The sequence below is a fragment of the Lithobates pipiens genome, unplaced genomic scaffold (genome assembly GCF_037356315.1).
Source record: "Lithobates pipiens isolate NorthernLeopardFrog02 unplaced genomic scaffold, aLitPip1_a1.2 Scaffold_18, whole genome shotgun sequence".
NCBI lineage: Eukaryota > Metazoa > Chordata > Amphibia > Anura > Ranidae > Lithobates > Lithobates pipiens.
Genome location: NW_027507758.1, coordinates 376,602,923 through 376,630,869, shown reverse-complemented (window position 1 = coordinate 376,630,869; position 27,947 = coordinate 376,602,923). Strand labels below are relative to the sequence as shown.

At 41.0% G+C, this 27,947-nt stretch overlaps 1 protein-coding gene across 5 annotated transcripts in view; it reads left to right on the top strand.

Moving 5' to 3' along the window:
* The window catches only part of FAM131A (family with sequence similarity 131 member A), a 114,166-nt gene extending 87,147 nt beyond the window's left edge, over positions 1 to 27,019 (top strand). For all 5 annotated transcript variants that reach the window (XM_077487747.1, XM_077487746.1, XM_077487749.1 and 2 more), the window contains 4 exons: positions 13,882 to 13,975; positions 20,874 to 21,056; positions 21,608 to 21,736; positions 25,788 to 27,019. In XM_077487747.1, the coding sequence (XP_077343873.1) occupies positions 13,882 to 13,975; positions 20,874 to 21,056; positions 21,608 to 21,736; positions 25,788 to 26,191 (810 nt within the window). In that variant the 3' untranslated portion in view covers positions 26,192 to 27,019. The remainder of the gene's footprint in view (positions 1 to 13,881; positions 13,976 to 20,873; positions 21,057 to 21,607; positions 21,737 to 25,787) is intronic.
* The last annotated feature ends 928 nt before the right edge of the window (positions 27,020 to 27,947 follow it).

Sequence of the window (27,947 nt, the reverse complement as noted above, 5' to 3'; positions counted from 1 at the left end):
GTGTATGGTGTGTGCATGTGTTAGTGCTACTGACAATCAAAGGGTTAAAATCTGACGCTAACTAGCTAACCTCTGACACTAATACAGTGATAAAAAAAAAGGATCTGTACACTATACTAATGCCACAGTGACAGGGAGTGAAAGGAGTTAATTGGGGGGTTAAACCTTTATTAGGGACTATATGGGGGGGTACCCTAAACCTGGGACTACCACTAATTGCTCTAACGCTGATTAGTATCACAAGTGACACCAGTACAGTGATCAGTGAAAAATCGGGAAAACTGCCCTTGGTGACACTGACAGGGAGTGAAAGGGTTAACTGGGGGAAGGGGCGTGATCAGGGGGCTAAAAATGTGTCCTGGTGTTAGTGAAGTGCTTGGTGTACTCACTATGGATGTCTGCTCTGCCTGTGTTTACATTACATTGGCAGAGGAGGCATTTCATGCGCCAGAACTGATCAGCAGGTCCAGTCCAGAAATCATTGGCCTGGGCCTGTAGATCGATCAGTTCTGTAATGAATTAGATCGCCATGGGGACGCCCGTGTTGCGCGCGACGTGCAGCTATGGTGATTCGCACAGCCGAGTCAACCTACCGCAGTATAACTGCAGTGGCCGGTTGGCAATTGGTTAATGTGCTCAGATATAAGCAGCTTGAGCTTTCTTGTAAATGTCATCTCTGCTCTCTCCTTCCTCTGGACCCTTTATATCTACGTCTTATTGTGATGGGTGGCTACAGCAACCACAAAATAAGTTTTAGAGTTGGGGGGAAGGGGGGGGGGTGAAAACCAACTAGGAAAAGCTGAGATTGTCATATTATTTAAGCTGCCATGTCTCTTAATTCTTTTGATGGCTTTGGCATGCAGTTTTCAATTCTCAGATTGACAGATTTACATAAAGGACAAAGTAAAAGGGTAACATAATGCCCACCTTTTCCAGCAGCATATTCTGATTTTCTCTGCCTCACACCGTTCTGTTTAGATGCTGCAAGCGAAATAAATAGTCCAGCACTACTGGGTGTGGGTGACTATGTGATGGGTTGGGTGGTGCCTCATAAATTGCACAGCACTGTACCATGGGAAGTCCTTGGTCCAAAGTACGCTCTGGCAAGTTGGTTTGGAACTTACGCAAAGCTTTCCTTTTCCGGTTCCAGCAGCTAAATGGAGCAGTGCATAATTGAAGAAAGGCAAGTACAGTAAAACCTCGGATTGCAATGAACACGGTTTACAAGCCTTTTGCAATACGAGCTGTTTTTTTTCCTGACTCGATTTGCGAGCGCTGTCTCGCAAGACGAGCAAGATTCAAGCCTCTGGGGTGTGCAGTACCGCATGTGGCCAGAGGTGCAGGGGCGCCGGTTATGCTCTGAGACACTCAGATGAAAGTTTTTGTTCAATTCTCATCTTTTTAGCGCAGATCCATATGTTTTATCTGTTCTCCACCTTTTTGTTCCTTGTGTTTTTTTGCTTTGAATTATTTTGTAGAGTTTGATTTATTTAATAATTTTATAAATATAAGTACTGGAGGTAAGGTAAATTAATGAAATGCCTTTCGTTCCCTGGGCTGCATTGTAACATGAGCAATACCCCAGCTTATCCTGTCCCCTAGTTTGTACAGTACCAGTGCCAAAGTAATTTTTAATCTCAGAACAGTTGGTAATGGTATATCTACCAATGCATGTAATTGTTTAATTTGTAGAAATAAAAGCAACCTATGTTCACACCAGATTGTAGGTCAAAGTTTGTGTACTTTAGAAAAGTTTTATATGCACAGAAAAGGTCCTCAATAGTTGAACCAAATGAGATAATGCAAATCAGTGGACTAAAAATGCAGTAGACAATTGGTAGTGCATATAAATGGAGCCTGTTTAGCTTGAACAAGCTAGATTTAATTAGTACTATCCTCCTGAGTTAAAAACACTGGAAATTGTATCCATGTGTAAATGAACCATGTAAAGGTTGTGCTAAACAGGCAGCCTGTTAGTACCATATTGCATGCCTGAATACCATGATAAAAAAGGGAATTTGTTAATGACTATTCTCTCTGTCCTATTCCCTTTCTTAGTGAAGTTGGTGCTGGGAATTAAATCAGAACCTTATATAAGCTCTACATTCCACATATTACTGGGTATTATACCTGCATACTTGGCATAGCTGGTGCTGTGTAGTTGTTCACAGACCTGTATTGCTAGAGTTTGTCATTGCAATGTTATGACATCCTTGGCCCTTTAAAGTTCCAGTATACTGTAGAAAAGGAAATCTGCAATGAGAAACATGGACGTTGCCATTGCAGACCTCTCCTTCTAATAATGCTAGTTGCCTGGCATCATTCTGCAGATCTTGCTTCAATGATTTCAGCTTCTCTAATAGTATACAGAGTGAAAATGTCTACGAAGGATAAAACTGTCTGTCTAATGCTGCGTACACACGTTCGGAATTCTCGCCAGGAAAAGCCTTGGATGGGTTTTCCGATGGAATTCCGCTCAAGCTTGTGTTGCCTACACACGGTCACACTAAATTCCGACAGTCATGAACGTGGTGACGTACAATGCTGTGACAAGCCGAGGAAAATTAAGTTCAATGCTTCTGAGCATGCGTCGGTATTGCCACAGACGATCGGAATTTCCGATAGAAACTTTTTCCGTCTGAAAAATTGAGAACATGCTCTCAATCTTTTGCTGGCCAAAATTCCGCCAGCAAAAGTCCGATGGAGCCTACACATGGTCGCATTTTCCGATGAAAAGCTCTCATCAGACTTTTGCTGGCCGAATTTCTGATTGCGTGTATGCAGCATAACAGTTTGGAAAGTTTTGGACTGCTCCAACTATAGATTGCTGGTTGTGCAGAGATAATATAAGTATTTATGCAGGTCTGCTAAAGAAAACCAATCTTTAAAATGTCTTACTGTTCTTAAATGATTAATCAAAGCACTGTCATAGGGCATAGGTCTGTTGTATTTAATGGTTTTGCTGGGACAGAGAAAAGTGGAGTGATAGAATAGTTGAAATACTCAACTTAACTTGAGAAATTGTTCTCTGAAGCTCCCTCCAGTGCCCGTCTCATGGTCACGTTTTCAGCTGGGATGGAGGATTAGCCAATCCAATCTGTTCTCCTAGCATTTTGCAGAAATCTTATGTCTTATAAGAAATATTATCATCTTATGTATATAGAAAGATATTATATATATCTTTTTTTTTTCTTGCAAGGCTTTATGGGTTGATGATAGTGCAATTTAATATCTATGGGGACCATTTCTTGTACAGATCAGTCTGTTGATGATAAAGAAAAATTAAAGCGGAACTATACTGCATCTGAGCACCACAAACCAAAACTGCTATTTAATTCATTTTTAATATTCAGGGCAAACTCCCCCATTTATCCATGTGTTTATGCTTGGTTTTTTTTTTGCTAAGAAATCACTTTGAAAAACATTCCTAACATTTCCGACCATGCAAGAAGCACAAGTATATTAAGCTGTTATTTAAAGCGTAACTTCACTTTTGTTGAGAAAGAGAAAACATTCCCCTCTGGGTGATCTATATACTTTTAAAAACTGACGTTTTTTCAGGAGCAGCGATTTTAATAATGCTTAAAGTGAAACAATAAAAGTGTAATATTCCTTTAAATTTCCTACCTGGGGGGTGTGTATAGTATGCCTGTAAAGGGGCGCATGTTTCCCGTGCTTAGTATTGTCCCCGCACAAAGTGTCATTTCTGCAGGAATAAAGTCATTTAAAAGCACTCGCGGCTATAATGAATTGTCGGCTCCCCATAATACAGAGAACAGGCATTGAAAGTCATTGATTAAAAAAATTAAATAAAATGTGTGGGGTTCCCCCAAATTCAATTACCAGGCCCTTCAGGTCTGGTATGGATATTAAGGGGAACCCCACGTCAAATTTAAAAACAATGACGTGGGGTTCTCCCCAAATATCCATACCAGACTGGTATGGATTTTAAGGGGAAATCCACGCCAAATTTAAAAAAAAATGGCGTGGAGTTCCCCCCATAAATCCATACCAGTACCTTTATCCGAGCATGCAACCTGGCAGGCCCCAGGAAAAGAGGGGGGACAAGAGAGTGCCCCCCCCCAACAGGACCGTACCAGGCCACATGCCCTCAACATTGTGAGGATGCTTTGGGGATCTGTGACCCTTCAAAGCACCATGTCCCCATGTTGATGGGGACAAGGGCCTCATCCCCACAACCCTGACCGGTGGTTGTGGGGGTCTGCGGGTGGGGGGCTTATCAGAATCTGGAAGCCCCCTTTGACAAAGGGAACCCCAGATCCCGACCCCCCCCTGTTTGAAATGGTAAGGGGGTACAAAAGTACCCCTACCATTTCACAAAGAAAGCGTAAAAAATTGTTAAAAACACAGACACCATTAGGAAAAGTCCATTATTAGAAAAAAAAAAGATTCCAGCGGTGGTAATCCACTCTTGCTATCCAGCGATGGCTGATCTCTTCTCCGGGATCCAGCGATGGGTGAACTGATCTCTGGGGTCCAGCGATGGGTGATCTCTCCCGATGGTCCAGCGCAGCACATCTTGTCTCCACCGGAATCCCAGCTGCCTGATTGGTCTTAGCTGAGGAGGGCGGGGCCACCCGTCACCTGACCCGGCCCCCTCTTATGGGAGGGAAAACCCGGGCTTCCCCAGTGCCGTGGAGGTGACCCCGCCCCCCTCTGATGTAACAAAAACACTACATCAGAGGGGGGCGGGGTCAAACATTGCATGTTCACAGCAAATTCGAAAAGCCGCGGAACACCCTGTAAAAGTCTATGGGAGAAATCAAAAGTGCTAATTTTAAAGGCTTATATGCAAGTTATTGTCATAAAAAGTGTTTAGTTTGTTTGGCGTTTGGTATTGACTCGAACTTGAAGCTCATCCCTACTGTTGAGCCAATCACACAAGCAGGAAATGTGTCTGGGGGATGTTCAGTACACATTCTGTGTACAGAACCACTCCAAGTAGCCATATTGCATTACATTTTCAGAAAGTTACAGAGCTGCAGATAGGAAAGGCAATGTTTAACATTCGGTTAAAATATGACTTGTGTTGCAATTGTATACACTATATTATTTTTTCTTTATTTGCACATTTTTTTCCCCCACGAAAGTGGAGTTACCCTATAAGTATTTAATTTCCCCCATCAGAGACCCTACAAGTCCTTCCGGTTTCCCATTTCTGATCACTTGGTAATGGCAGTATGAATGAAGAAAGTAAAGAGGATTTTTTGCAGTGCCTTGGCCTATTCTACAGCCCTAACTGCTTCTGGACTGCCCACTGCACACTTACTGCAGCAGGACAGCCCAGCTATGCAAAATAACATACCGTATATACTCGAGTATAGGCCGACCCGAATATAAGCCGAGGCCCCCAATTTACCCCCCAAAAAACTGGCAAACTTATTGACTCGTGTATAAGCCGAGGGTGAGACATGCCTGTCCATCCCTGTGTGTGTGTCCGTCCATCCCTGTGTGTCCGTCCATCCCTGTGTGTGTGTGTGTCCATCCATCCATCCATCCCTGTGTGTGTGTGTGTCCATCCATCCATCCATCCCTGTGTGTGTGTGTGTCCATCCATCCATCCATCCCTGTGTGTGTGTGTCTCCATCCATCCATCCATCCCTGTGTGTGTGTGTCTCCATCCATCCATCCATCCCTGTGTGTGTGTGTCTCCATCCATCCATCCCTGTGTGTGTGTGTCTCCATCCATCCATCCATCCCTGTGTGTGTGTCTCCATCCATCCATCCCTGTGTGTGTGTGTCCGTGTGTGTGTGTGTGTGTGTGTGTGTGTGTGTGTGTGTCCAGCCTACCTGTGTCCCGAGCCTCCGTCCCGTGCCGTGCCTTGCCTTGCCTCCTTGCCTCCGTCCCGTGTCGTGCCTTGCCTCCGTCCCGTCCCGTGCCGTGCCTTGCCTTGCCTCCGTCCCGTCCCGTGCCAGGATCGCCGCTCTTCGTCGGCGCCTCGGCGGCCATTCTAAAATTCAAAAGCCGCGCCTCCTCCTTCGCCTGTGATAGGCGGAACACTGAATTTGCCAGCAGCCTGTGTTCCGCCTATCACGGACATCGTCTCATCCTCGTACTACGGACGAGGATGAGACGATGTCCGTGATAGGCGGAACACAGGCTGCTGGGAAATTCAGTGTTCCGCCTATCACAGGCGGAGGCGGAGGCGCGGCTTTCGAATTGTAGTATGTCCGCCGTCTGTCTGCTCGATACGCTGATCGAGCAGTCAGACGGCGATGACTCGAGTATAAGCCGAGGGGGGCACTTTCAGCCTCAAAAAAGAGGCTGAAAATCTCGGCTTATACTCGAGTATATACGGTACCTTTATGTTGTTGCCTCTTCCAGGTCTGAGACACTGGCCGCCAGTGACTCACTTCCACTGTGATTGGACCCACCGATCATTGACCAGAGAGGCAGAATGGCGGTCTGCCTATGTAAACAAAGCAGACCGCCATTCTGCAGAGAGGTAGAGGGAGATTTTAAGCAGGGATACAGATTTCTCTCTTCCTCCCACACAGTTAGAAATCACTCCCTAGGAGTACACTTAACCCTATGATCGCCCCTGATGTTAATCCCTTTCCTGCCAGTGTCATTAGTATAGTGAGAGTGCTTTTTTTTTATTTTTTAGCACTGGTTATTTTATTAGTGTCACTGGTTCCCAAAAAGTGTCAATTAGTGTCTAATTTGCCCGCTGCAGTGTCGCAGTCCATTTTTATTATTGGATATTTTTATAGCAAAAAGTAAAAGATATATATATATATATATATATATATATATATATATATATATATATATATATATTTTTTTTTTTTTTTTATCATAATTGTCTGTACTTTTTTGTTTATAGTTCAAAAAATAAAAACCACAGAGGTGATCAAATACCACCAAAAAAGCTCTATTTGTGGGAGGAAAAAAGGACATCAACATCATTTGGGTAAAGTGCGGGGTGAAACCTTCCGGGGCTGAAGTGGTCAAAGGGTAACTTAACTTTCACAGGGGGGAAAAAAAAAACAAATAAAGAAAAAATAATATAGCGTATACAATTGTGACACAAGTCATATTGTGATTGAATGTTATTAAAAATTACTTTTCCTTTTCAATCTGCAGTCGCTGTAATTTTCTGAAAATGCAATGCAATATGGCTACCCGGAGGTGTTCTGTACACAGAATATCCCTCAGAAACATAATTTCCTGCTTGTGTGATATGCTCACCGATTTTCCCAGAAACCTGCACTCAGATTTCAGGCATACCCTGCAGCAAAAATGTATTTTTTGGTGAGATACTCCCAATAGGAACACATCTAAAGGGATGCAGGCCAATCGGCTTTCCTCATTAGTGCTCTTCGGCTGCCACAGCTGATTGATCCTTATGAAACCACTCCCATTAGGATCACTTTCCCACATGGACACAGAAAAACACACAGGAATTTCTTCAGAATAACAAAAGGTAGGAATCTGCAACAAAGTTTGTTATAATCCTTGCCATGTACATAGATGACCCAGAGGGGAACGTTTTTTTTTCTTCAACAAAAGTGGAGTTACACTTTAATAACTACATAATTTTGTATAACATGACAGATTTGCTTTAATAAACTTTTCAAAATTCTAAAAAGACCAAAAGTGAAAAGTCTTGGTAGAAAGAGTTGTGCTTGTTTGTAACAATATTTTTGTAATTTGGTTCTAATATATATTTTTATTAACCTGTTATTAGAGTTAATGTATTCTGCCTGTCTTATGTTTTCATTGCATATGCAGAAGTATTGAAATAGATATTCACGCCCCCTCAACATCTGAGCACCTCATGTCTAACATATCACAGTCTCTTATTTTTTCATAAATATGGATTATTTCTGATGGTATGAGTGAGTTGAAAAATTTAGCACTTATTTGTGGGTCTTTCTGGGTCAGGGTGCTTCATTTGGTTTAATCCCCTACTCTGTGTACAAGTGGAAAATGTCTAGCCAGGGTGGGGGTTTCTCAGGAGAAGGTGATCCCAGTTGAGGTGCGCATACACGAGCTGCAATGGAACCTGAGTAACAGACAAATCACATTTACTCATTGTAATGAACAAGGTGTATCGTATTCTTTTTCTAAAAAAAAAATATATATATGTTTTGTGTGGGCATGTTTGTTTACACCATAAGGTAAGCCCATTTGCTCCAAAGAGCAAATAATAAAGAATAACCGAGCTTGTACTGAAAGGGTTACTTTAACAGTATATACAATATGGTTAGCCAATGGTTTTCATGTCCTAGCAAAAGGGCAGGATTGCTAACTGGGAGTTTTTTTGGCCAGACTTCCAGGGGGTCGAAATGGCCACCAAGTATGACAATAAAAAATGTATTAACATTTTGCAAATCTATACAATCTTTTTAATATCTACTGGGGCCCCTTAACTGCATAGACTATTTGCTGAAAAGTTGAATTTAGCCTTTAAAACTTCTATTGACATTAACAATTTGTTGCTGCAACCACTCAAGCACCCCTGGTGGTGGTCATATTTGTTTTGATCACTGTCTTTAAGTCGAATGAGTAAAAGAAGACTGTTTGTATGCAGCCCTGGCATGTTGTTCCAACCCCTGTGACTGTAATTTTTTTCTGGACAGTTTGTTCTGCTTATACATGTGAATAAAAGTAAAAAGAGGAGCCTAGTATTACTGAATATGGTCATTAAAGTGGTTGTAACCCTAAAAAAAGATCCTGGTTCCTTTATAGCAGGTTAAACAGCACAGTACTTGTGCTGTCTAATCTATCCCTCTGTAAGCTGTGAAAAACCTGGCTGATCCTGCTTGTTCCTATGTTTCCCTTGAGGTGCTGACCACCGTAATCATGGCTGTTGAGCCCTGATTACTGTGGTCAGTTGCCTCCATCATCCCCTGATCTCCCCTCTCACCTTGCTTGTCCTCTCGTGTGTGTGTGTGTGTGTGTGTGTGTGTGTGTGTGTGTGTGTGTGTGTGTGTGTGTGTGTGTGTGTGAGTGTGAGTGTGAGCTGTCTTCGCCACCCTCCTGCCGATATTAGTAGCAAAGTAAACTTTAAAAAAATTCTCTACCAGCCCCTCTCTTTTATACAGCCATAACACACTGTGTACATGCTTGTTGAAAACGATGCCTCTAAGTACCTTTTTTCAGATCTCCTCTGGCCGGTCACGTGACTCCTGGCCGCTCTCCTACCCAATCTATGGGATACAGCGGGAGGGGCCAAAATCTTCCTTTTGACTGGCCACTCAGCCCCTCCTGCTGTAGTCCTTAGATGGGGAGAAGAACGTCTGGGAGTCACGTGACTGGCCTGAAGAGATCTGAAAAAAAAGTATTTAGAGGCATTGTTTTTTTAACTTTGTTAAAAAAAAAATCACCAGCCCAAATGTGTTTTGGGTAGAACTGTGAAGAACACCTACTACTGTCAAGTTCCTATTGCTGTTTGTGACCCCTGAGGAAATGTCACCCCTCTTCCTGTCCCTGTGACAGCAGGAGACTAAATGAGAGGAAAGGTTGTCAATGTGACAGAAAGAAAGGTAAAATAACTTCACAAAAACTCTAAGCCCTTGTAAACATGGTCGGACATTCCGACGGAAAATGCCCGATCGGACCGTGTTGTCGGATAATCCGACCTTGGGTGGGCTACATCGGACTGTTTCCGACAAATTATCCGACCAAAAAAGTTTTAGAGCTGGGCTATAAAATTTTCTGGCAACATGATCCGATCGGACTTTGTCCGATTGTTTGTAGAGAATTCCGATCAGACAAAGTGCCACGCATGCTCAGATCAAATTCCTAGACCAAAGCTATTGGCTACTAGCCTGAACGTAGTCCTGTCGTAACTAAATAACGTCATCACGTTACGAACGATCGGGTTTTTCAACAACTTTGTCCGACCGTGTGTATACACCAGTTTCGGACAAAATCCGACAGATTTTGTTGTCGGAATGTCCGACCATGTGTACAAGGGCTAAGACCCATTTCACACTGAGGCACTTTTCAGGCACTTTCACACTAAAATAAAAGCGCATGAAAAGCTCACGAAAACCTATTTTCATTAAAATTAATGAATACTTTCACAGTGGGGCAGTGTGCTGGCAGGCTGGTGAAAATCCTCCCCTCTCCTTTGAAATGAATGGAAAGCGTTTAAAAAGCTCCTGAAAAGTGCTCAGTGTTTTATGGCAGTTTACAAGCGCCTTAGTGTGAAAGGGGCCTAACCATTTCCCATTTTACTAGAAAAAGTATTTTGTTGCATTCTGTATCCCTATTGGAGAGATTTTTTACCAGTGGGGACATAGACCACAGTAAAAACCTGACAAGGGTTCTATCCCCTTCCCATCCAAACTGAAAAAAAAAAACAAGCATTTAAAGTAGGGGCTTTAACCTCAGTCTTTTTTTAGATTACAATATTATAAGCCACATGCACACTGGATGTGTTTGCAGCTGATTTTAGAGGCGTCAGACTTTTTTTTTTTTTTTTCTGCCTCTGAACTCCCCTCCATGTTATCCTACGTGTCCATGCACACGCAGACTTTTAGCAGCATTTAGTGGCAGGGGCTTTTAGAGGCAGATAAAAACACTGCCAGCTTGTCCAGGAGCAGCAGTTTGGCAGAAAAAAAACCCACGTTGTTAACACTAGGCACATTTAGCACTTAGAAACAGAGCGGTAATTAATTTCAATGGCCAGAATAAATTCTTCTGGCCAATTAAATGAATTAATGCCCAAGTGCTTAACGCCTGTAAATGCAGCTATACGCTTGTAAAAGCTTTAAACACTTTTGCAAGCATCACCCGATTTTCTGCCAAAATGCTGCTGTCAGGAGGGAAGGCTTTTAGGAGTGTTCGAACAATGTCCTATGTGCATGAGATCTCAATGGCCCCTTTAGCTTGTACCCAGTGAGAAGTTTGCCAAGTTAAATTACTGCTCATTGCAACTAGCCAACTGTCAGATTTCCAGGTTGAAAAATAAATTGTGGAAATTGATTGGTTACTCTGTGCAACAAGAAATTTTACCTTTAGCATGGCTTTCATACCTAAGGCCAGTGTGACACCTACACATGGTTTTTCAACACCACATTTGGAAGGTACTGGATTAGATTAAATAGGCCATTTCAGTAAAGATATTCTTAAATATAGCAATGTTTAATATTTTGTGTTATAATTGAATTCTGCAAGGGATTGTCTAACAGTTAGCTCTTGTATCTGGCAGCTGGCTATCTTAATGAGACCCTGGGGCTACATCATAGAAAGCAACTAAGGGTCCCCTTAAAGCTTTCAGATCAGGGATATTTATGTAGTGTAATCAAAGCTAGCCAGAGCTGTCCTTTGTTACACACAATGATGTACATTTATTCCTCTCAGTTATATCTACTTCCTACCCACACAATAAAGTATGATGTACTGGGTCGTAGTGTAGTGAAGCCAAATCCCCAGTCCAACCTGATCTAGTCTGAAGTTGAAATATTAGGTGGCATCACTACTACATTTACATAAATGAGTACAGCAAGACCATTATTACTTTTCCACATCTGCACATAACCTCTCGTACTGTTTAACAGTAAATCACATGCAATCATTATTTAAGTGTCCTTTTGTGCTGTCCAGCAGGACGATTCATAGCTTTGTTGACCACGCCAGTGTTCTTTTCTGTATAATACTGACCATTTCATTGGTTAGTCTTGTGTAATAATTCCTGGCTCTCACTGCAGCCATCTGACCATTTCAGTGTGCCATGCTACATGGAATGACAATTCCTACAGACCGCTGATTCCTTCTGTCCATGTAAAATGGCATCCTACAATTTTTGTGTGTAATTTATTTACAGATTTCTTTGAGGATAGATTAAAAAAAAAAACGTATATATATACATTTCACACCATATGAAGCAGTACATTCATTTAATTTAGAAGTTTTACGGCTTCTTGGAAATAATTCAAACCTTGTGTTAATAAAGTAATCTAAATTTATTCACAGTAATGGCTTAAGGGTCAGTCATATCACCGACTGGGGACAAAATGGGTTACCTAGCAGGCCACTCCATTGTCTTAACCCTTGTACACACGATTGGAGATTCCGACGGAATGTGTCCGATGGGAGCGTTTTGTTGGATATTCCGACTGTGTGAGGTATGCATCGGACTGTTTCCGTCGGAATATCCGTCGGACCAAATTTTCCAACTTGCCGGAAATATTTTCAGACAAAATGCTCTGATCGGACATACTCCGATCATGTGTAGAGAATTCCGATCGGACAAAGTGCCACGCATGCTCAGATCAAATTCCTACATCAAAGCTATTGGCTACTAGCCTGAACATAGTCCCGTCTTAACGAAATAACGTCATCACGTTCTGAACGATCGGATTTTCCGACAACTTCGTCCGACCGTGTGTATACAACAGTTTCAGACAAAATCCGTCGGACAAAATCCGTCGGACAAAATCCGTCGGACAAAATCTGTCGGACAAAATCCGACGGATTTGGTTGTCGGAATCTCCGATCATGTGTACAAGGGCTAAGAAGTGTCCATTATTTTGCAGTACTATGAAATTGGACATTATTTCGACAAAAAAGGCCTCTTTTTATGACTACGGGATTAACTTATTTTGTAGCAATAATTGTTCCCATCGCTAATACCAGTGGGGGCTCATCTTTGGTGCCCCTTCCCTCCCTAACATCCACTCAAGGAATTTGGTGGCGGGTCATGATAATGGCAAGAAATATACAGCTAAATTTAAAAAAGTTTTTTTCACTCTTCTGAGACAGTTTACCTTTGAAAATAAAACAAAATCAAACAATTTCCATTACCATTTATCACTTTTGTCCTGAAAAACTATGGTTTAATTTACCTGGATACACTAAGTAGTTGATGTGATATCTACCGTTTTACTAACACGTGGTTAAGTTGCAAAATGAAATACCCCATAACAGGTATTAACTGACTGTTGGACAAACCGTGCATTCTTCTGTACACTATATGGAATTGTGTGGTGCAATATTCTGACCTCAAACATGCTAACAATCTGTCCCCTCTTAACCCAAGACAACTGTTAGTTTGTGAATTTGAGTCTTTAAATATTTCAGGTATCGGAGCATTCTAAGGCAAGCCAAAATCATTCAAAAATTAATATAAATGAGGTTATGACTGAAAATTGCATTATTAAAAAAGCCTGCTAAAAGCATAATATTCAAAATTGCTTTGGCAAGCTTTATAGGTGTTGTAATTTCTGTTAGCAATTAGGTGACTGTGTCCATGTTAACTGCAGCTAACTGTGTGTCTCTACATGTCAGTCATTTTGTTTTTAAATGGTCCACTTCTTACTACATGACCTGGTCATTCCAGCAGTAAGAATCCACGGATTCTTGCAACAGGAATCCAGCAGATGCAGCTACCTGGCAGTGTGAAGGAGCCCTTATTCTACATTCTGTGGTCCACAATAGATAAGGAAATGTAATAAGAAAAGATTAGATTAGACAAAAACCATGTGGTACTTCACTTCTTTGTCACGCAACTCATAACTGAGGCAGGAAGGAATGACCTACAGCCTTGGAAACCGGATTGCTGCAAAGACCTGTACCCTAGATTTCTTGATTTCTAATTTATGTGAAGTTCAATATGCAGTTTTATAATTATTATAATATGAATTGTCCCATGAAACTAAAGGGATATTAAAAAAAAAAAAAAAAGGTTCTGATTGGTGTTAAAAAAAAAAGTTCCTAAATGTTTTTTTCCTCCAGATCACTGTTATTTTGTGCTACCTAGATACATTTTGTGTCATATACATCACATTGCATTATATCACACTTCTGTCATCATGCATTATATTATTTTACTTTATTATATTTTTATTATATTGTAGTTCTGTGATTTCTGCTGTCTGACCCCTATTGTTTTTCTTATGCATTAGTTACATGTTGAAGACACTGGTGAAATGTTACCCAAGTCTCGACGTGCACTCACTATTCACGAAATTACGGCCCTTGCTCGCTCCTCTCTACATGGTGAGTTTAAGAAAAAATGTCACATAACTTCCAAAGGATGTTAGTCTTTGTAGACTGTAAAGAGTGGACAGTTTAATGGATGTTCCTTCATGAAATGTACAAATTATAGTATTACTTTCACAATTATTCACTTTTCTATATCACACTAACATGTTCAGTAAACCATAGCAACAAGTTCGATTTTATATTTCGATTCCCTTGCATATGTAGAAGATGATTAGTAAATGGTTGCTATTAAAGTGTTACTAAACCCACAACAGTAAAATCAATGTGTATATGCAGTAAAGCATACTTGTTATACTCACTGTGGAACCTAAGGGGTTAATCCTGCGCATTGTGTAAAAAGGCTGTTTGATCCTGTCTTCTCTGATCCTCCCCTTCTTCCACAGTCCCCAATCCATCTTCTGATGAAGATGCCCTAAAGGCACTCTGCACATGCTCAGTTTGGTGTGTATTGATAGGTTTTCTCCTGGGAGGGTGCATGTGATCAGCACAGGGCCAATCAGCACTGTCCAGACAGAGGGTCAAGGGTCCTGCAAGCTTTAACCAGACACTGATATAATTCACAAGACTGCTATATACTGCTAAGAAAAGGTATTTAACAGTTTATAATTATTTATTGTGTACTGTGGGAGACCAGGTATAGTGATTGCAGGGTACTGGGTTTAGTAACCCTGTAATGCATATTGAACATAACTTTTTCCCTTATCTAAGAGAAACAGTCAGATTCCCTTGAATTTGCCATTTTATTGACAGCTGATACCAACAGTTAAAAAGGGAATGCAAAGTAAAAGGATGCTTTTAAAGACCACGCATACCAGGTGCAGTTTTATGAATGATTGTAACTGTTAATGGAATAATAGAGAGCTAGTTACAGAAACGCTAAAGATGTATACAATAAAATATTTCTCTCATTAAGCCCCGTGGATGGAAAAAAGATGCTCATAGACTCTTCCATCCACGCTAAACAGGGCTGATGCACAAACTCCCACTGCCCGATACTGTATTCTGACTGTATCACTTGCGAGTGGTATCAGAATACCTGAACCAAACTGCATCTGATTGTCTGCAGTCACTGTTTGGCCACCTTTGTTCCACCCAGGTATTTTTTTAATTTTCTCAATCGAACTGTGCTGAACTGGGTGGTGACAACAGGGCCACCCACTGCTCCAATTTCAGCTCATACATAGGATTCATCCAATATTTAAGCTATGGATGGCCAGCTTAAAGTGACATTAAATTCAATATTTTAGAATGATTGATTGATGTAAAAAATAATTAAGTATACCGCAGTTCTGTTAATATGCAGTCCCATGTTGGGGGCGAGCTGAAAAAGGGGCTGAAAAATAAAGAATGGAGAATGAATATAGCTACCCCAGAACAGGAAGCCTGAGAAAAAAAGCTTGCATTTGAGAAATTAAAGAGAGACCTGTGATCTCCGAACTTCAGACAGTTCACTGTGCCATCAAAAAATGCAAGTTGAAGCTCCATCATACAAAGCCATAGCTAAACATGATCCAGAAATGCTGCTGTCTTCTCTTGGACAAAGCTCATTCAAAATGGTCTGTTGAAAAGTGGAAAACTGCTCTGTGGTCAAAATATTCAAAATTTTGACATTCTTTTTGGCAACTATTGGAACTGTGTTCTTCGGGCTAAAGAGGAGAAGGACCTTCTGGCTTGTTGTTAGAGCTCAGATCAGCCTGCACCTCTGATGGTATGGGGGTAAATTAGTGCATATGGAATGGGCAGCTTGCACATCTGGATAAGCACCATCAATGGATGTATGCTTTGGGTCGCTGTCATGCTGAAAGATGATGTTCCTCTTTATGTTTAGCTTTCTAGCAGAAGCCTGAAGGTTTTGTGCCAAAATTGACTGGTATTTGGAACTGTTCATAATTCCCTCTACCTTGAATAAGGTCCCTGTTCCAGCTGAAGAAAAACAGCCCCAAAGCATGATGCTGTCACCACCATGCTTCACTGTGGGTATGGTGTTCTTTTGGTGATGTGCAGTGTTGTTTTTGCGCCAAACATATCTCTTGGAATTATGGCCAAAAAGTTTAACCTTGGTTTCATCAGACCATAACATGTTTTCCCACATGCTTTTGGGAGACTTGAGATGTGTTTTGCAAAATGTAGCCGGGTTTGGATGTTTTTTGGTAAGAAAAGGCTTTCATCTTGCCACTCTACCCCATAGCCCAGACATATGAGGAATACAGGAGATTGTTGTCACTTGTACCACACAGCCAGTACTTTTCAGATATTCCTGCAGCTCCTTTAATATTGCTGTAGCCCTCTCAGCAGTCTCCCTGACCAGTTTTCTTCTTGTCTTTTCATCAATTTTGGAGGGACGTCCAGTTCTTGGTAATGTCACTGTTGTGCCATATTTGCTCCACTTGATGACCGTCTTCACTGTGTTCCATGGTATATCTAATGCCTTGGAAATTCTTTTGTACCCTTCTCCTGACTGATACCTTTTAACAATGAGAGCACTCTGATGCTTTGGAAGCTCTCTGTGGACCATGGCTTTTGCTGTAGGATTAGACTAAGAAAATGTCAGGAAAGACCTACTAGAACAGCTGAACTTTATTTGGGGTTAATCAGAGGCACTTTGAATGATGGCAGGTGTATACTGACTCCTATTTAACATGCATTTAACCACTTCCTGCCCACCCTATAGCAGAATGACAGCCGGGCGGTGGTTCTGTTATCCTGACTCTGCGTCATATGATGTCCAGCAAGATAACATGCTGGCGCGCAGAGGTGTTGTGTGTCAGTCTGACTCACTGCATCTCCAATCATAGTAAGGAGCCTCTGACGGATGCTCCTTACCAAGTGATCAGCTGTCGCCAATCACAGCTGATCGCAGCGTGAACCAGGAGGTGTCAGTAAATGGCTTTCCTCGGGTTCATGTTGACAGGGAGAGCCGATCGGCGGCTTTCCTTGTCTGGGGGGGGGGGGGGGGGGCTCTGTGCTGAAAATCAGCACATTGATTATCAGCACAGCCATCAAATGTGCCACAAACCATGCCAATAAGTGCCCATCAGAAACCCCTGTCAGGGCCCACAACAGTGCAAATCAGTACCTATCTCAGTGCCCATCAATAAAACCTCTCAGTACCCCATCAGTGCCATCTATTAGTGTCTGTCAGTGCCCATCAGTGCCACATTTCAGTGCCTGTCGGTGCCCATCAGTGGCACCAGTCGGTGCCCATCATTACTGCGTATCGGTGCCACCTTATCAGTGCGGCCTCATTAGTGCCCGTCCGTGAAGGAGAAAACAATATTTTATAACAAACAAACTTTTTTTTTTTCAAAAATGTTGGTATTTTTTAGTTTAGCAAAAAAAATAACGCCCCCCCCCCCAAAGATTCCGGTTTGTTTTTCAATTGAGTTGTACTGTTTATAGGTCACATTAAAAGGTGGGAAAAGTTCTGAAATGAGTTTCTTTCTCTCCATTTTAGTTCACATCACAAAAACCTGACATTTTAACAGGGGTGTGTAGACTTTTTATATCCACTGTAGGTGCTGTAGAAGTGGAAAACAATCAGCGTTTCATTTTTTGATTCTGACCAGGAAATATTGACTTTATCTAAAGGGGAGTCTGAAGCTGTCAGAAAAAGTATCTGAGAGGACTCAGTAATACTTTGAGCAACCAGAGATGGGGAATTTCTGAATGTAATTTTAGATTTTATAGTCCAACATCTATTAAAGTAAAACTCACAAGAACTGTATGTAGGCTGACCTTGCTGACAATAATAGTTGCTTGGCTTTCAAGACAATTCTGTGGCTATGATAACTTCTGGAACATAGACTTGGAGAAAGTATGCACATTAGGGCTTTTTACTTCCTATTGACACCATTGGGGTGATTTACTAAGAAGAAGGCACTGCACCAGTTCATACATTAAAAATTCATTAATTGAACGTGCGAACCGGCACACATTGAAGCGCAAATAATAATAAATACCCACATATGTAAACTGCAACTGGCGTAAGGGTAACTGCGGTTTTCTCATCGATAATGGCACACGCCCAATACAACTGGTTAATTTCATCTCACTGAATGGGTCTTGTTAGGTGTACTCAGTTAATCAACCCTTTTGATGCTAATCTCAGCTAAGTTATACAACAAATACTATTGCAGTCTATGGGAACTGACTTATTAATTTTACGAGTCCCCACTTGTCTGGCTTATATTCTAGTTATTGGCATGGGTATGGGGACCCAGGTCCCTCCCTGAGGGACATATATCAATGTCACCAATTTGGACAACCCCAAAAACAATACAAGGATCAGAGCCTTTAAAAATGCAAAACTGCTTAAAAGATAGTAACTTTGGGGGGCTTACTCTGCCTGTAAAGTGGGGCATCTGTTGCATGTATCCAAAATGCTGCTTAAAAGATGTACTGCTTTAGAGAAAACTTACAAATCTACATTGCAGCTGCAAGATTTTAACCCAAAACAAAAAGTAGCCTGCCCCCAATACTACAAGGCCATTTGGGTCTGTTAAGGCCTTAAATGAAAACCCCCACGTGAAAAACACCAACCCAAAAAAAATATTGTGTCCCTCCCACACACTAACAAACCCCCAGCCAAACACACAGCAAGCCAGCCCATGAAAGGGGGGGGTGGATGCTTGGGAGCAGAAGGGGCTCGGGCACCCCAAAAGTCAACCACCTTGTTCCCATATTCCGGAGGTAAAAGTGCCTCTTCCACACAACCCTAGGCTGGGGTTGTGGGGGCTGCAGACAGGGAGCTTTACGGAATGTGGAAAACCCCTTTAAACTAGTGGATACAAGGTGCTTTGTGGTTGGTATTGGGCTGAGCCCAACATGCCCCAAAGGCAGCCAGCTATGTTGAGTGTGTGTGGCCTTCTATGGTTCAGGAGGGGGTTGGGCGATCGCTTTTCTTGCCCCTTTCCTAGCTGGCCCTGTTATATGCTATGAAAAAAGATGTGGTTTGGATTGGTTAAGCCAATTGCCTTTGGAGAATAGAGTGGTGTTCCCCTTTAAAAGCAAAAAGCTAGCCCTAGGAAATCATATGCGTTAAGGGGGAAGGTTAAATGCCCTTTTAGGAGGAGCGAGTCTTTTTACATAATTTTAACAAGGCGCATGTCACATGTTGGCAACGTAATATGCTAACATGACATGTGCATATCTAGTGGGTGTAACCTTTTGAGCTGCTAAACTCCTAACCAGAAAATAAAAATAAATAAGACTAAATGAAAAAAATAAATAAATGAAAAATAAAGATATATATATATATATATATATATATATATATATAATTAAAATGAATAAAAATAAACACTGCCCACACTTCCCAATTGTGACAATACAGACTATTATACAGAAAAAAATGAATATTTAACTAGTAACTTATACATTTATCCTATTATGTGAAAAGAAGCAAACATAACTAATATAATTTAAAGTGCACGTGCTCCGGGTGATGCTAACAAATCCTCAGTAATGTAAAAAGTCCATTATACAAACATGAACGCAGAACAAGATGGTAAAATCTGCATGCAATGTCCAAAATCTATATATAAGGAAAGTGCGCATGCTCCGTGTATTGCACAGAAAATCCTTAATATTTCAACAGTCCAAACATAATAAACCATGATGGTGATTTCTTCATGCGGTGTGCACACACCCCCACCAGGTGTACCCTCACCTTACCTTACCCTGATCTGTGTAGCAGCATTTAAGCCATAACTAACCATTACAAGAAAGAGGAACCCTAGGAGGATCTTCCCAAGCTGATAATATTATTTGTCACAGGCTTTTTTTTAAAGCCCTTAAGGTGAGGGTACATCTGGTGGGGGTGTGTGCACACCGCATGAAGAAATCACAATCACAGTTTATTATGTTTGGACTGTTAAAATATTAAGTATTTTCTGTGCAATAAACGGAGTATGTGCACTTTCTTTATATATAGATTTTGGACATTGCATGCAGATTTTACCATCATGTTCTATGTTTGTTAGTATAATGTACTTTTTACATTACTGAGGATTTGTGTCCCTCACACGGAGCATGTGCATTTTAATTTTATTATTTGTTTCATTCTTTTCACATTATAGGATAAATGTATAAGTTACTATATATAAAAAAAAAATTTTTTAATTTTATTTACTTTTAGCACCACGCATTTTGTATATTACTGTGTGCAAACCTTAAAAAAATACATGAAGGTGAACCAGCGTAAAAAAAACAAAAAAAAGGCACGTTTAGAGGTGCGCCCGTTCAACCCATGCAATTGCATGTACGTTGCTTAACATTTATTAAGATTTTGGCCGTACAGTGAACAAACGCATGTGAACGAGTGTAACAGCCACTTGCGCATGCTCACTGCTTACATTGATCTCACGCAGTTCTAAACATACTTGCGGGCACAGCAGGCTTTCTCTGAAAACTTTACTTTCTCATTCTATTTTGGGCATATTTGTTACTTGGGCAGTTGTTACTAAACTTCCTCACATCACCCCATAATGTTGGCACCTCCATCTTTTGTCAATATTGATTTGGAGATGCCATGCACCATGTCCGTAGTGGCGCACAGATTGCATTCTCCCGTTGTAAATCCCCATATGTTGCATATTTGTTCCAGGACAGTGATCTGTCCTAAAAACACTAAAGCAATATAATCAGCCAGGCAACCGACATTTTTTGAAGGGGAGCAGCAATGACAGCCTTCATACTTCATAATACTTTTAAGTGGAAAAAGATGTATATTGCATGTCACATTCAATAACAATTTCTAAGGGCACACAATTGCTTGGCCTTGAAAACACACACAAGTAAATGGTTGTAAACAGTTGTACACAAACACAATTAGATTGCAGTATATAATTAGATATACAGACACCTGTGTCCCCGTCTTCTCTCTATGTGACAGGAATCTCGCAGGTGGTAAAGGATCATGTGACCAAGCCTACAGCCATGGCTCAGGGACGTGTGGCTCATCTGATTGAGTGGAAGGGCTGGAGCAAACCCAGCGACTCACCGGCTGCACTGGAGACTCACTTCAATTCATACTCACACTTAAGTGAGGGAGAACAGGAGGCCAGGTTTGCTGCAGGTGAGAAAACATCAAAACTAATTGATAGAGAATTATCAATATAGACCTTTTACTCACTTTTTCTCCCACTGCTGCTTCTGTCTGCTCTTTCATGTCTTCACTTTTTTCTTTTTTTTTCCTTTTTTCCTGTCTCATATGCTCTAATAATCCAATGTTCTTGCTGCGCCTTTCATTGGAGCATCCTCTTCCTGCCATAAATTTCTCTTTTATGTTTTGCTGATTGTTTTTGGGATTACATCTATGGCATTCATGTTCGATGATTCTTCCCACAATCCTCTGCAACCACTTTATCTCAATTTCTGGCTGTATTGTACTGTGTATTTTTTTTTACAAATTTATTTTCACCATGGAATGCTACGTTTGTTGTGTTTATTTTCTTTTCTTTCCATTTCATATTTTGGCCTTGATATCCTTATGCTTCCCACTAAATGCAATACATGTGCACCCTTTCACTGTTGTTTTCTGGGTTCTTGCTTTTCTCAATCATACACTATGGCTGTCTTGCTGCTGTTTCTGGTCCTCTTTTCTGTCCACTGTTTATACATTACCAGGCGTAGCTGAGCAGTTTGCTATAGCAGAAGCAAAACTTCGTGCCTGGTCATCAATTGATGGAGAAGATTCCACAGATGATTCATATGATGAGGATCTGCAGCCCTCTATGGACCATTCTCAACCTGCAGGTAAGTAATGGCACACACACTCATGTGACAATTAATAATTTGAGTCTTCCCTGTACAAGAAGACATGTTCTTCAAGATGTGATCTACATCTGAGTTTCTTTTGGTGGAATTGCCCTAGTTATATGAATTATACTGACTGTATCTCTGATGGTACGGTGTTGAATTGGTGCATATGGTATGGGCAGCTTGCATATCTGGAAAAGCACCATCAATGCTGAAAGATATGTCTTGATGCTGCTCTAAAACCTGAATATATATTTTTCAGGTAAGGCCTTGCATATTTCAACAGGAGTATGCTAAACTGCATCTATGACAACAGCATGGCTTTGTAGTAAAAGAGTCCAGGTGCTTAATTGGACTTCTTTGCAGTCCAGACCATTCACCAATTGAAAATACTTTGTCTATCTTGAAATGAAAAATATGACAAGATCTTGGACTGTTGAGCACTTAGAATGCTATATCAGACAGGAAGGGGACAACATTACCCTGCCAAAACACCAACAACTGGTCTTCTCAGTTCTCGGACGTTTACAGAGTGTAATTATGTTTCCTATTTTCTATTGTGAATTAAATATGGGTCTTTGAGATTTGAAAATCATTGCATTCTATTTGTATGTAGATTTTACACAGCATCCCAACTTTTATTTATTTTCTTACCCCTTAAAGCATTAGGCTGGCGTATCAATGTGGAGCCTAAGGGGTTATTCCTCTGCATTGTGTGAAAGGCTGTTTGATCCTGTATGCACAGATCCTCCACTTCTTGCATGGTCTCCAAAACCTCTCCGGATAAGACAGAGTTAGTGGAGTCAGTATGCACATGCTCATTTTGGTGTGTATTGCTAGAGAGTTGTTTTTTTTTTCTTGGGAGGGTGCATGCGATCAGCACAGGGCCAATCGGCACTGTCCAGACAGAGGGTCAGGGTTCCTGCATCTTTATAGGACATTCTTGGGAGAATGGACACTGATAGAAGTCACAAGACTGCTACATACTGCTGATGATAAAAGGTATTTAGCAGTTTATATTTACTTAAATAATTGCATTTCCATGTTCTGTGTACTGTGGGAGACCAGATATAGTGAATCCAGTGTCCTGGGTTTATTAACACTTTAAGTGTTGTTGGTCAGTGCTTGTATGTAGGTCTCAGGTAATGGCAGTAAACCGTAGCAAGTTGGGGTATGTGAGCTATAGTGGCTGTTTAAATGCTGGAGGTGCACTGGAAGCTGCAAAACGTAACCAAGAAATAGGGTTGACACCACTTTATTATATAATAAAGGACACAAGCAGCTAAATTGAATTATAAAACGGTTGTTAGAAAAAGCAATTAACATTTGTTTGTCTGTAGTCCCACTTTAATGCAAACTATTATAAAGTAATTGGCCCCACTTTATGCTTTATTAACTTGTGTTACACATTGTAAAATATTGACTTTGTTGTGTCACAGATGTTGGATAAAAGATATTCCTTTTATCTGCGGTTATATCAGTAGGAACGGTAACGGTCCGAGATGTAGATGCGATTACAAACTGCGCTTAGCTCTGTATTTTATCCAGCTATCGTCAAATTTCAGAACTCTATCAATGACAGTTAGCTTTGCAATTATCCTATATTTATAGTACATTAATGGTATATTTATAAAGCCGTGAACTTGAGTTGACTTTCACCAAACATTTTCTGGTGGAGGTCCATGTGTAATAAGTGATATTGGTTCTCCATCATATATTCTTTTGTGAAATTTAAAATTCACTGCTGTATAATATATGTTTTGTCTGTTGCACATGAGAGAGCAACCAGGTGTGTTTTCTGTTTATATAAGAAGAGGACAGAGTACATCAACCTGGTGTAGCGAGGTGTGATTTCTGAAATAATTAAAATCTACTCAAAAAGATCCTTGGTAAATATATCTGTAGAACTCCTGATTTGCTGCCACAATTTTCTTCGTTTTCACCAGAGCTGGTCCTTCCAATCTGGCTTCGTTACTTTTGCTCACTGCCCTCTACAATTATCTGTGTTGCTAGGCAACACATTTTCCCTAGGATGCCAGAACAGTGTCATTCGAGTTGGGTCCCACCAGAAGAGACTCCAGCGATATATCATGTGCCCTGTCAGTGGGTAAGTGAAGGTGATATCCAACCAGTTTCCACTCCACTGCAACCAGGGGACAATTTTACTAAGCAAGGATCTTTTCAATGAATGCAACAATTATTTCAACAAGCTTAAAAAAATATGTCACACAGGTCTACCCCAGGTAGGTTGAACCTGTCCTCTTCGGATGTTTTCAACTGAAGGCTGCTAGACTTGTTCTTAAAGCCCACTTACCAACCAGCCTGTGGATAACCAAATTAACCTGTCTAACAGTATGCATTAAAAGCAGGGGTTTAGTCTGCATACATTTGCAAATACATGCAAAAGCTACAGGGCCTGCCAAGGCACCCTGGTATCTGTAGTCCTATCACTAGCTTATGAGTGACTCCACAATGGAAAGACATGCACTCTGATGGATAGGTGGAGGGCAGATGGACTGAAGGAAGCCCACCCCTTCTTAAAGGTACAGGGGCGCACTGAGCACCCAGCAGATAGCACAATGGCTGCGAATGTGTCAGTGCATTGCCTGACCAATATAACAGTGATAATAAACCCCTGTTTTAAATGCATACTGTTAGACAGGTTCATTTGGTTGTCTGCGGGCTGGTCAGTAACTGAGCTTGGTGTTTTCCATGGATTTATGTCTTTGGCTTTTTTTCTAACATATGTCGCCTCCCAATGCTGCTTGCTGCAATGGCCAGTTTTAGGTGGGGGCAGTGGCTTTCTTTTTTGCAAGACTTGTTCTTGTCTTATCCATCTACTATAGCTTTGACATCTGACCAACACCTTAGCTATCTCTGCTATCCATAATTAAAATGTCCTTTTTTTTATTTTTTTTATTTAAACCTTTTATTCCATTGAAAGTTTATATCAAATCTTTTAACCGGTTCCCGACTGGCGCACGCCATGGTACGTCGGCAGAATGGCACAGGCAGGCATATTGGCGTACAGGTATGTCCAATCTTTAATGCTTACCTGCCATCGCGCTGGCAGCGGCGCGCTCGTGTGCCGGTCGGGACCCCCGTGAGTCCAGTCGCGGGTCCCGCGGACTCGATCGCTGCGGGCATACCCGCGATCGTCTCACGGGGCGGCTGAACGAAGAAATGCCGTTATAAACAGCATTTCTCCGTTCTGCCTAGCAACTAGTGACGCTGATCTCTGCTCCATGTGATTGGAGCAGAGATCAGTGTTCACTAAATGAAAGCCCAGCCCCCCCCCACAGTTAGTAACACACCCTAGGAACACTTAACCCCTACACTGCCACCCACTGGTTAACCCCTTCACTGCCAGTGTCATTTACACAGGAATCACTGCATTTATATAGCAGTGATTGCAGTATAAATGACAATGGTCCCAAAAATGTGTCAAAAATGTCCGATGTGTCTGCCATAATGTCACAGTCACAATAAAAATCGCTGATCGCCGCCATTACTACTAGTAAAAAATAAAATATTGATAAAAATGCCATAAAACTATCCCCTATTTTGTAAACGCTATAACTTTTGCGCAAACCAATCAATAATCGCTTATTTTTTTACCAAAAATATGTAGAAGAATACGTATCGGCTTAAACTGAGGGAAAAAAATGTTTTTTTATATATTTTTGGGGGATATTTATTATAACAAAAAGTAAAAAATAATGCGTTTTTTTCAAAATTGTCGCTCTATTTTTGTTTATAGCGCAAAAACGCAGGGGTGATCAAATACCACCAAAAGAAAGCTCTATTTGTGGGAAAAAAAGGATGTCAATTTTGTTTAGGAGCCACATGACCGCGCAATTGTCAGTTAAAGTGACGCCGTGCCGAATCGCAAAAAGTGGTCTGGTCTTTGACCAGCAAAATGGTCCGGGGCTGAAGTGGTTAAAGTATATACACTTGTTTTAATTTATTAACTAAGATGCATAGAACTAGGATTTATTCATAGTTTCTAATTTTTTTTCTAATTTGTGACTATTTTTCATTCCTCTAGATTTTCTAAGTCCTGTGCAGAAGGATCTGGTGTCATCACGTGTATGCTGCTGTGACAGTGACTCCTCACGTACCTTGTCTCCTGAAACCCTGTGCTCCAGCCTGTGCAGCCTAGATGAAGAACGGCTGCTCTTGGGGTCTCCAACACAGCTAATTGAAGAGTCATTGCTCATCAAACCTCAGTCAGTTCTAGGTCCCTATGATCGCCTTCAAGATCTGGAATGTGAGGACTCTTCATATTCCATGTCCTTCTCTGAGTCTTGTTTAAGCCCCAGTGAGGACGAGCTGATTTCCTTCCCTCCAATAAGTCGAGGGTCCGGCATGCTCACGTTGCAAAGAAAGGGCTCAGATGTGGTGTCCTCTGGGGTTGTATCTCTAGACGAAGATGAAGAAGACCAACCCTGACCTGAAGTCACACTGCCACTCTTTCAACTGCTGCCGGTTTTGTCCCTCTTTCTTTTATCTGAGTATGATACTTATTTAAAAAAAAAAAAATCATGGATTAAGCAGAGGGCATTAACTCACCTAATCATTTTATTTTCAAATTTATTTGATTTGAATGTTTATTTAAAAGTAACATTCCATTTTCCCTTTATAGTGACTTTTCTCTTCAATTTCCTTGTTATTTTCACAAACTTGTGTCTCTGATTTATTTTATTACATTTCTCTTATTTTCTTTCAGAACAAATGAATTGCCTGTTTGACCTGTCTTAAGCATTTGGTCTGTTTTGCATGACCCTTGCCCTGTGGTACCACTCTTGATCAGTGGAGGGCGTTTAAGCTGTTGTCTGCATGTCTTACACCCCACTTAATGCCACCTTCAGCCCAGCTGTTGGCGGTGGAGTTCCCAATAGGGGACAGTGGCAACATGGCTTGTCCCTGTCATCTTTTTGGATTTGTTTCCAGCTCTGTGGTTCCCTATGCTCCACAGATTCCAAACAGCAGATGAGATGAACATTGGGTATATTATGGAATCTGTGATATTAGTACAGCCTCAGGACTGTAAAAGGACTTGTGGAGCTCCGGCGACACTGTGGGGGACCCTCCTCCATGTGGGCTCTGCAGGCGCATGCTTGTGCAGGGGAGACCCTTCTTTTCTAGCGTTTTGTACATGTCTGTTTGCTGCTCTTGGATGGTCTTGTGTGGTAACATCGAAAGTTTGTAACTCATTTTCCTGCATCTATGAAAATACTTGACCAGCTGTGTATATATAAAGATATATAAAAAGCAAAATTTGTATATTATTACACTGAACTAGGCTAACTCTTTGATAATGACAGTGGAAGTCTGTTTTGAAGACCATGGTTTAAAGTAAATCTAAAAGGTACATATATTGGCACATTCTTCACTTACCAATCACTATTCTGATTTCTAGGGTACATTATCATGGCCTGTTGGATGACATTGAGGAATTGGGATAAGAAGAAATTCCTCAGTTTGCATGGAATTGCCTAAATGGGGAAAAGTAGAATTTTATTTATTTCAAATGTATTAAATATAGGCATCATCAAGTTTTGTTTACTTGGCTTACTAATTCTTGAGTCGCCCTATAACATATTTCACTGAGGAATCTACAATGTTGTAGTTACTTGTCACAAATACAAAGCACAGCTTTGAGGAGTTAGCCATGTAGGTGGCTATTTATAAAAACGTGTTGAATTGAATAAATGTGCCTTTTTTTTTTTCTTGAGATCCCCAGATATCTTAAATTCACCACTTTATTAGCTATTTAAAAAGCAACCAATGTGTAAAAATCTAAGAAATAAAAATGTAAGCATTTTTGAAAAGAGTAAGTAGCAGTAAACTAACCATGCAGAAGTTTTTGCTCAAATCAATGTTACCAATATCAATGCAAAGTTACAAAGTATGGAAAAAAAAAAAAAAAACAGAACTTGAAATGGAAGACTTGATACATCTGCTCTGCTGAACAAACTCCAAGAACAATTATTTTTAAGTAGGGTTAAGGGCCAATTCACACCAGAATGCAGTGCCAGAAACCCATGTTCAAAATGCACTGGACTTGTGATTTGTAGCAGGTCTCAGTGCAATGCTAATGACACTCCAAACTCGGGTCACAAACACAGCACATTTGCCTGCACCAGATCGGATGTACTATGCAATCCAGTTGCATTGCATTTTGTAAAGTAGTGCATGCCCTACT